The sequence below is a fragment of the Oncorhynchus mykiss genome, chromosome 14, assembly GCF_057628025.1.
Source record: "Oncorhynchus mykiss isolate SJ-2025 chromosome 14, ASM5762802v1, whole genome shotgun sequence".
Classification (NCBI taxonomy): Eukaryota; Metazoa; Chordata; class Actinopteri; order Salmoniformes; family Salmonidae; genus Oncorhynchus; species Oncorhynchus mykiss.
This window is the reverse complement of record NC_143035.1, coordinates 6,285,432-6,295,902: the sequence shown is the minus strand read 5'-3', so window position 1 is coordinate 6,295,902 and position 10,471 is coordinate 6,285,432. Positions and strand designations below refer to the sequence as shown.

The 10,471-nt window shown below is 43.3% G+C and overlaps 1 protein-coding gene across 1 annotated transcript; it reads right to left on the bottom strand.

The window, feature by feature from the left end:
• Positions 1-819: 819 nt before the first annotated feature.
• Positions 820-9,722, bottom strand: LOC110488611 (alpha-2Db adrenergic receptor-like). The gene has a single exon (XM_021560887.3). The coding sequence runs from the start codon at positions 5,942-5,944 to the stop codon at positions 4,628-4,630; it is 1,317 nt and encodes a 438-aa protein (XP_021416562.1). The 5' UTR covers positions 5,945-9,722; the 3' UTR covers positions 820-4,627.
• Positions 9,723-10,471: the final 749 nt, after the last annotated feature.

Here is a 10,471-nt window from a genome sequence, read left to right as displayed (position 1 = left end):
GAAATATCTCATTTACATAAGTATTCACATCCCTAAGTCAATACTTTGTGGAAGCACCTTTGGCAGAGAGTACAGCTGTGAGTATTTCTGGGTAAGTCTATAAGAGCTTTCCTCACCTGGATTGTGCATCATTTGCCCATTTCTCTTTTCAAAATTCTTCAAGCTCTGTCAAATTGGTTATTTTCAGGTCTTGCCAAAGATTTTCAAGTAGATTTAGTCAATCAAAACTACAACTCGGCTATTGAGGGACATTCACTGTCTCCTTGGTAAGCAACTCCAGTATGGACTTGGCCTTATGTTTTAAGTTACTGTCCTGCTGAAGGTAAATTCATTAATTCCCAGTATCTGTTGGAATGCAGACTGAACAAGGTTTTCCTCTAGGATTTTGCCTGCTCCATTCCGTTTCTTTTTTATCCTGAAAAACTCCCCAGTCCTTAACGATTACAAGCATACCCATAACATGATGCAGCCACCACTATGCTTGAAAGTATGGAGAGTGGTACTTGCCCCATAAAGACTTATAGACAAATAGGATGCATGTTTAGAATATTTTTTATTCTGTACAGGCTTCCTTCTTTTTGCTCTGGCAATTAGGTTAGTATTGTGGAGTAACTACAATGTTATTGATCCATCCTCAGTTTTCGCTTATTAACATTAAACTCTGTAACTGTTTTAAAGTCACCATTGACGACATGGTGAAATCCCTGAGCAGTGTCCTTCCTCTCCGGTAACTGAGTTAAGAAGGACACCTGTGTATTTGTAGTGACTGGGTGTATTAATACACCATCCAAAGTGTAATAAATTCACCAGGCTCAAAGAGATATTCAACGTCTGCTTTATTTTTTTTTATACCCATCTACAAATAGGTACCCTTCTTTGTGAGGCATTGGAAAACCTCTCTGGTCTTTATGGTTGAATATGTGATTGAAATTCACTGCTCAACTGAGGGACCTTACAGATAATTGTATGTGTGGGGTACAGAGATGAGGTAGTCATTCAGAATCATGTTAAACACTATTATCGTATACGGAGTGAGTCCATGCAACTTATAAAGCAAATTTTTCCTCTGTAACTTATTTAGGCTTGCTGTATAAAGGGGTAGAATACATATTGAATACTTATTAACTCAAGACATTTCAGCTTCACATTTTTTATACATTTGTAAACATTTCTAAAAACATAATTGCACTTTGACATTATGGGGTATTGTGTACAGGCCAGGCTGTAACACAACAAAATGTGGGAAAGGTTAAGGAGTGTGAATACTTTCTGAAGTCACTATATATGCTACATTGAGTATATATCCATTGATAAATTACATTACACACCAATAACACATTTACAGAACTGTGATCTTGCTGGTTTGAAAATAATTGTTTTGGAATTAAGCTGATGATGATTCAATCTTAGGTCAAAAGTGAAGAGTTATACCTGGGGGAAAAAGCTATTTATGTGAAACATTTGAATGAATTCCACCAACAGCAGATGTGTTTGAGCTAAATATCTATCTCCATCGTCAAATCAGTCCTACATATCTCATGAAATCTCTATTTCTGTTTATAAATAATATGCAGCACTCTTCAAACCATCTCCCTTAGAGATAAAATAGACATAAAAAATAGTGCCTGATCACTCCCGCCCCTTACAACCACCTCCTGAATAAACCCAAACAACTTGTTAAAGCATTTCTACTTCAGTAAAACCCAGGAGAACTGAATGATGCCTTGTTTGATTTCTTATTTTTCTAAGCCACTTGACTGTTAAATACTCTTAGTCCAGTTTAGTGTGTTTGGCACCATGCCAATACGTCTGATGGCATTGGGACTTTGAAGACATTCTTCAGTGGATATAAATAGTGTATTTATTTCTCACCCCCTGCCAGGGCTCAGACAATAGAACCAAGATGGCTTCCCTCTCCCTGACCACATTATGTTTTTCTCATGCACTAGTATCCCTATATCACCATATTCTCTATAATACTGTATTTGAATTTTACATCCCATTTTTGTCTTGAACGACCCAACACGAGACATGACCCAGTTCAAGTGTAACAGGTTCTGATTGGCTATCTATAGAACAAAGGTCCAATGCAACATTTACATCTATCCTACATGATAAGTATGTGGCTTCTCTGGGTATTAAAACCACAGCCTTAGAGTCGCTAGCCCATATTTCCTCATAATGTAATTTGTCAGTCTCCACATCGCCTTCTGCTTAACCCTTCACCCAGCAGCTCTACAGTATACGATGTACCCATGACAACGTCCGTTGTCAGTCTCCACATCCAACACATCTAGAGATCTAACGCACATGTCTTCTTTGACATCACTGAATCACTCTCATGTTGCTCCTGTCTGCAATATGGCCAATTGTGGATTTATTTGTCATGGTAGAAAAGTCTTGAGGCTTTGTTGGTTTTAAAAATGTAGATACAGTAAATAAAGAGTTGGAATTCAAAGCATTCAGCCTACTGTTTAAATTAGACCAAGCATAATACTGCAATATCAAACAGAACAAAGAGGGTTAGAGAGCAAAGCTTGGGTAACGACGTGACTCCATTGTTGAACCAAAATCTGTTCCTCTCCCTCTCTCTCTCTCTCTCTCTCTCTCTTTGTCTCTCTCTCTCTTTGTCTCTCTCGCTCTCTCTCTCTTTCTCTCTCTCTCTCTTTGTCTCTCTGTCTCTCTCTCTTTGTCTCTCTCTCTCTCTCTCTCTCTCTCTCGCTCTCTCTCTCTTTGTCTCTCTCTCTCTTTGTCTCTCTGTCTCTCTCTCTTTGTCTCTCTCTCTCTCGTTGTCTCTCTGTCTCTTTGTCTCTCTCTCTCTTTGTCTCTCTCTCTCTTTGTCTCTCTGTCTCTCTCTCTTTGTCTCTCTCTCTCTCTCACTCTTTCTCTCTCTCTCTTTGTCTCTCTCTCTCTCTCTCCCTCTCTCTCTCTCTTTGTCTCTCTGTCTCTCACACGCACACATGGTGAGGCTGGTAAAAGGAAGGATAGCTAATATAAATGGCTGGAATGGAGTGAATGGATTGGTATCAAGCTATGTGTTTGATGTGTTTTATACCGCTAAGTACATGCCGTTCTAGCCTGTCCTCCCCAATGATGGTGCCACCAGCCGCCTGTGACACACACACACACACACACACACACACACACACACACACACACACACACACACACAATTATGGAGCATGTAGTGACACATTTGTAGTGACACGAGTTTTCTATTTCCAAAGGTTAAAACATGGAGCCCACTCAATAATGTCTGAGTAATGATTTCAAGGTCTGTTTTTAATCTTCTGGCCAATAGCTTCTTATTTGGCTGAAGATTAAAATAATTGCAGCATAAATCATGTTAGATTGTGTTTATGCTATGAAGGTGGCTCATACCATAGGCAATTTCTACCAATCTTCATTTCTCATCACTTATGAGGATACATTCATTTTAGCAAAAGTGCCAAGCGTGATCGATCTATCTGCTTACACACAGTGTTTAAATGAGGCACGATATCATGAGATATATTCCCATATCACTAGATTTTTCTGATTGATAACAGTTCATATATGGTTTTGCAAACCATTGAATATGCCATGTCACGCATTCGCGTCACAGCATAGTGCCATCGGCGTAGTGCGCGGCGTTTCAGCACCACGGACAACAGCGGATGCATTTGGGGGTTCAGCGATGAGGGAGACCCGAAGCCCACTCAAAGAGATCTGTGTCATCAACCCACCTGACATCAGTCATAATCGGATACCGTTTTAGATAATGGATTGAAAGTGAAAGTGAATTACATTTTGACACATCTCTATTAAACTTGACCAAGCAATTGCAGCCATTCCTAACTAGTTTGGCTACTCATGAAAGAAATGCCTAAGTAGATGCTACAACCGTGTACAGTGTGAACCTACTGTACACTGAACCTACACTGCCTTTCCAGCCCAAACTGCCTCAACTTCATCCGAAGCCGACGGACACTTTCAATTTCTATAATTTCAACTTTTTGTTTTGTTATTTGACTTTTTATGCGTTTTGAGATTCTTTGAAAAAGTCAAAGTAAAAAAAAAATGTATGTCAACTCAGTCTCTCTCATGTCTTATTGATGACAGTTTGATGAATATTTTTTTTGAAAAACCGAAACCTCTCAGTGCCACACACACAGCTCCATCAGCCTCGAAATCTGGGTTATGACTTCACTTTTACTCTGAACTAGATTTTTTTCATATCTTTATGGGACATAAAAGATTAATGAAAGTACAGAAAAGAACGGGTCGTAAAAAGGCCCTGGAATTATTATGCTGTGGCCTAAATATATGAGTTACCTCACTGAATATTAAACGAATTCCTAACTTTGAAAGCAGGGGTCAAAATCATCAATGACAATACTCTATTTAGCTTTTGTTTGATATATCCTATTTCCTCTGTACATTGTTTCTAATATTCACACATTAGCGCACAACACGAGATATTTTGATATCATATTATTATTATTATTATTAAATAAAAACGTTCCTTTTGGAACGAATATAGTCATTCAGAGGTGCAGGGATGCGTGCTTAGGTGAAGAACTGACGTCTGTTTCGATGAGCAGTGACGCACAGACAGTCAGTCACAGCTTCAAAGTGACCCTTCTTTTCAAGTGGTATTAGTGCGTTTTGAAGTCCGGCATACGATTTTCTTAAACGCTTTACGGAAATCCCTGTTGAAAATGGTATATATCATAGGGTTCACTGAGCTGTTACAGTAGCCAATCCAGAAGAAGGCGTTGAAGAGCGCGCCGGGTATGTAGCAGCTCTCCCTGCAGATCGCGTGCAGGCTGTATGTGAAAAAGAAAGGGAACCAGCAGAGCACGAACACCCCCATCACCACGGCCAGCACGAACGTGAAGCGCTTCTCGCGCATCTGGGCCACTTTAGTCTTGGACGCAGCCGCCACGAGGTGATGCCGATGTGCCGCGAGGTGATGTCGCTGGGCCACCAGGGTCGCGTTGGTAGCGTTTTGGGGTTCTTGGAAAAGCTGCGAGGCGCGCGCTGAGGCCCAGGAGAGACGGCAGCTCTGTGGCGGGCAGCAGTCCGAGACCTCCACCTTCCTACGCTTGGAGAAGCGGTGGTTCCGTGGTTTGTTGTCCGACGCACAGCAGCTCTCCTCCAAGTCGATATAATCCAGCTCCTCCTGCCTGTGGTGGTCCTCGGAGCTCTGGCTACTGGGGCTCTCCATCTCCATCCGCTCCTTCCTCACGAAGCACGTCTCGGACTGAGAGGGCTGCCTCTCCAGGCCGGTCTTAGCCACGAACACGGTGGAGGAGCGCTGCTTGGCCACTTTATAGATTTTACAGTACACCAGGATCATGATGAGGCCCGGGGCGAAGAAGGACACGAGGCAAGAAGATAGGATGTACCAGGTCTCGTTGTTTAACAGACACTCATGCTCGTTGTGCTTGGTCATGATGAGAGGTGGGAAGGAGATGACGGCGGAGATGACCCACACCACGGCTATCATGGACTTGATTCGCTTGGGGGTCCGCTTCAGGTTGTAGCTCACGGCCTTGGTGACTGACCAGTAGCGGTCCAGACTGATGGCGCACAGGTGGACTATGGAGGAGGTGCAGAAGAGGACGTCCAGTGCCAGATAAAAGGCGCACCAGGTGCTCCCAAAGTACCAGTAACCCATGACCTCATTGGCAAGGGAGAACGGGATGACCAGTGTCGCCACGAGGATGTCTGCGCACGCCAGGGACACCAGGAAAAGGTTCTGGGGGGCGCGGAGAGCCCGGCTGGTGAGCACGGCCACGATGACCAGCGCGTTACCGACGATGGTGACCAGAATGATCACGGTGACCACAAGGATTATGAGCGCGGAGCCCACCCCCGTTTGCGGGAGAGGTCTTGGGGCGCTCGAGGTGTTGGTATCCTGCGAGGTATTGGTAACGGTGGTAAACTTGGCTACATCCATCCTGAACGCATCTTCTCTTGGTAAATTTTTAGTGTGTGCCTTTCCGCCCCAAAACACTTAACTTGGAAGCATTCAAATGTTGATAAAGTCATTAGTCCTAGAGAATGCAATCAGTGGAGACGCGCTGTGCGTTAGGTTGTGTGAACAGATATAGAGCACATTGGTAAAATACCCGAGGGCCCATTGCGTCCTGGCGAGCTGCTCTCATCTTCAGTTCCATAGAGGGTCCGCGAAATGTTGGCGACACAAGCCCAGCTCGCTCCGTGGCCACAACGTATCCAGTAAGTTGTTGCCACTATAAAGTCCGGAAACCAGATAAGTAAGTCTACATGTTAGGCTAACGTTCCAGGAGCATTAGCAACATTTTGTTTCTGTTAACTCTCGGTCTTTCCCGTGCGCAGTGCTGTATTTTTCTTTTTTGTTAAAGCCTTGTGTCGCCAGTTACGCACAAGAGGCAGCGCGCACTGCGAGACACACACTGCTAGTGGAATTTGTGTGCATGCGGGAGTGAAGTGGGTGACATCACTCCTAAGACCAACCTATCGTCAAACTAAGCGAAAGAGAGAGAGAAAGGGAGAAAGAGAGAGAGAGAGAGAGAGAGGTCTGAGTTTACTTTGGATAAGGAACAGCTGAGGGGAGACTGCAGGTGGCTAGAATTACCTGTTTGGTTATTTTCTATTTCCAAACCTGATTCACCTCTTATCCACATAAAAAATAGCACAGCCCAGCGACATGTTATAATGGAAGTTAATTAATAAAAATAAGAGTAATGTATCCATCACCATCATCAACTGGATTATCATTTGATATCACATGTAGAACAGCATGAATGGTATGTTAGCCTATATGTTGACTTTGGGGTAAAGTTCACAACTACCATTACAAAGTGATCCATTTTAAGCAGGAAACAAGGTGTCTGCTGACATGATCATCTGTGATGAGATGCTGTGTGTGTGTGTGTGTGTGTGTGTGTGTGTGTGTGTGTGTGTGTGTGTGTGTGTGTGTGTGTGTGTGTGTGTGTGTGTGTGTGTGTGTGTGTGTATAAACATAATCTCCAATGTAAGCATTGCTGGGAGGTTTAGGGACAAAACAAAAACATGTCTGTTCATCTTTCATAGCTTGATGTGTTGTTTACTTGATTTACTTTGACCATTCCGTCTGGTATGTCTTCTTCTTCACTCCCTGAACTTCACTCATGCAATGCTGAGCAGATAATAAAGAGATGGAAACTGTACAGATTGCTATTCTTTTCAAACCAGCAAATTAGCCATGTTTAAATAATGTCTCAATGTGCAGACGATAGCAATGATAACATGAGTTACATTACACATTCACCACACTCTTTCTCTTTTCCATAGAACACAAGGAGATTGAAATGAGAGAAATACCTGGCTGACCGTTTAGCCCCTCGGAACACATTTGCTGTAGGGAGCTAGCCTAGTGATATAACATAATGCTCTGTACAGCTGTGCTGTGGCAGGGCTGGGTGTAAAACTGTTTAACCATTAGAAGCGTGGAGATAAGAGGATGGAGGAGACAAAGCTATCACAGCCACTTAGGGTCACGGGGCAAAGCGTGGCTGATTGCTATTCGACAAAGCGCAGCTCTGCTCTGAATGCACTGGTGCAGATGTATGACAATTGTGTAATTTTATGTACGGGAGCCAAAAAAAATATTTTTCACATGCTTTATAAACAACAAGTGGACACAAACAGTGAAATGCTTACTTACGGGCCCTTCTCAACAATGCAGATACAAAATAAAATACAAAATAGAAAACTAATAACACAAGAAATAAAAACACAGTGAGTAACGATTATTTGGCTCTGTACCAGCACAGAGTCAATGTGCATGCGTACGAGGTAATTGAGGTAAATACTGTATGTAAGTACTGTATATTGTAGGTAGGGATAAAGATGAGGCACCAGGATTGTTCATAGGCAGTAGTAGCAGCTAATTTGATGATTCAAAGTTTCAGTGCACAAGGGGGTCAATGCAGATGATCTGGGTAGTTATATGGTTAACTATTTAGCAGTCTATGGCTTGAGAATGGATGCCATTCATGGTCCTGTTGGTTCCAGACTTGGTGCATCGGTATCGCTTGCTGTGAGGTAGAAGAGAGAATAGAATATTCTATGACTTGGGTGGCTGGAGTCTTTGACAATTTTTAGGGCCTTCCTTTGACGGCTTGGTATAGAGGTCCTGAATGGCAGGGAGCTCGGCCCCAGTGATGTACTGGGTTATAGAAACTACCCTTTGTAGTTCCTTCTGGTCGGATGCCAAGCAGTTACCATATCAAGAGGAGATGCAGCCAGTCAAGATGCTCTCAATGGTGCAGCTTGTTAACTTTTTGAGGATCTAAGGGCCCACGCCAAAGCACTCCATTTGCAAAGGAAACAGGGTGTGCAGACAGGAGGGTTGAGTGTGTATGTTCTCTTCTGAGTGTGTGACACTGTACATGTGTACTGTTCTGAGTGGTTGTGTGTTATTTTGAGTGTGTGCGTGCAATATGGTGTGTGTTATTTTGAGTGTGTGCGTGCAATATGGTGTGTGTTATTTTGAGTGTGTAAGTACAATTCGGTGTGTGTTATTTTGAGTGTGTGCACACAATACAGTGTGCGTTATTTTGAGAGTGTATGCAATATGGTGTGTGTTATTTTGAGTCTGTGTGTGCAATACGGTGTGTGTTATTTTGAATGTGTGTGTGTGTTGTCAGGATGCTCAGTTTTAGCATCCCTCTGCAGGGGTACATGCAGCAGTGGTCCCCTCTCACCCTCCTCACCACCAACCCCCCCCATCCATCCCTGAATCTGAGCTATAAATCCCAATGAGTGCTGAGTGCTGAGAGGTACTGCCCACCTAAAGGGAGACTGTCACAGTGGATCAGAGCTAGGCCTGGTGCTGCAGATATGGCCCCAGTGCTCCACCTGTAATACAGACACAGAACATTAGCCTCACAGGCCCAGACCCACCTCAGCTCACCTCTGCTCCAGTCCAGTCATTATCAGGACGACATGCTCTTTCAGATAGTAGCAAGCAGAAAATACACAAAAACATTTGTAGGTCATACAGTTGCAAGGCTATTTGGGGTTTTAAAAAGGAGAGAGGTAATGGTTAGAACATTCAGAGATGTACAACTGTAGTGTATTCTGTAACTTTTCATCAGCTGTGTAAACCATTCTTTCACCTTGTACCCATGAAATAGAGTTAAAAACCAATTGTATACCTGCTCAATTGAAATCAGGTACATTATCGGCCTTTAATAAAGACGTTGTAGGTGTGGTTTGAATAGTTGTAGACATAACACTTCAAGATTCAACTTTTCACCCCATAACGAGATGCAGTCCAATTGTACAGTGTTGTATTCAGGTGCTGACACAGTCCAGATAAAAAAATAAAAAATGCACTCCCATTTATCAAGGTCTGATGAAAAAACAAATCCTGCACTGTCTGGCAGTACTTCAGCAATCTCCTCAAGACCATATAACATGTTCAAGGCAGCGCCAGGACAACTATCACCAGTGCTCAAAGAAATGTGGTTTACAGTAAACATCAGTTTTGTGATTTCGTAACAAAATGTAATTGTTAGAGCTGATAAGCATTCAAAGCTAAAAGTCAATGCCAGCGTTTCAATGTCTGATTGAGACTTGTTTGGAGACTACAAGTTGTGGGTTTCAGGAAAGTTGTGAGTAAACACTTCCCCCAATACAAACGTGCACTCACATGAACACACACACAAACACACCTCCATCCCAACCCCCTTCCATCTGTACCTATTCCTAGTTGCGAAACAATACCCCACATCCTGCTGGTTGGTCTCCAGCTTCCTGCTGTGATGTAATCAACACACCTAATTAGAGGTGGATGTGCATCACAGCCCCGTCCTGACTCCCAATCCACATCCCTTCACTGTGGCCAAAGAGTTTCGCTTGACCTAACATCCCATAAAACAACACAATTCAACCTCCCACCTACAATCTCTCTCCCAAGCTTCAACTCGCACCTCCTACCACAGTACATAGGGCTGGATAAATATAGGGGCTTACTGGGGCTGAATCCCCAGAGCCCAGACTCATGGGGAACCCAAGAGGCAGAAAATAAAGCCAATAATATAAATGTGACAACAACCTCTCCCTCAACATCAGCAAGACCAAGGAGCTGATCGTGGACTATAGGAGAAAAAAGGGAGAGCACGTCCCCATCCACATCTTGTGGGGCTGTTGTGGAATGGATCGAGAGCTTCAAATTCCTTGTTGTCCACATCACTAAGGACTTAATATGGTCCACACACACCCGCACAGTCATGAAGAGGGCATGGCAGAGCCTCTTCCCACTCTGGAGGCTGAAAAGATTTGGCCTGGTTCCTCAGATCCTCCAAAAGTTCTACAGATGAACAATTGAGAGCATCTTGATTGGCTCTATCACCGCTTGGCATGGCAATTGCACTGCAAAGCACTACAGAGGGTGATGTGGACAGCCCCAGTACATACTACTTGTTCTTTATTTTACTCTTATTATTAACTATCC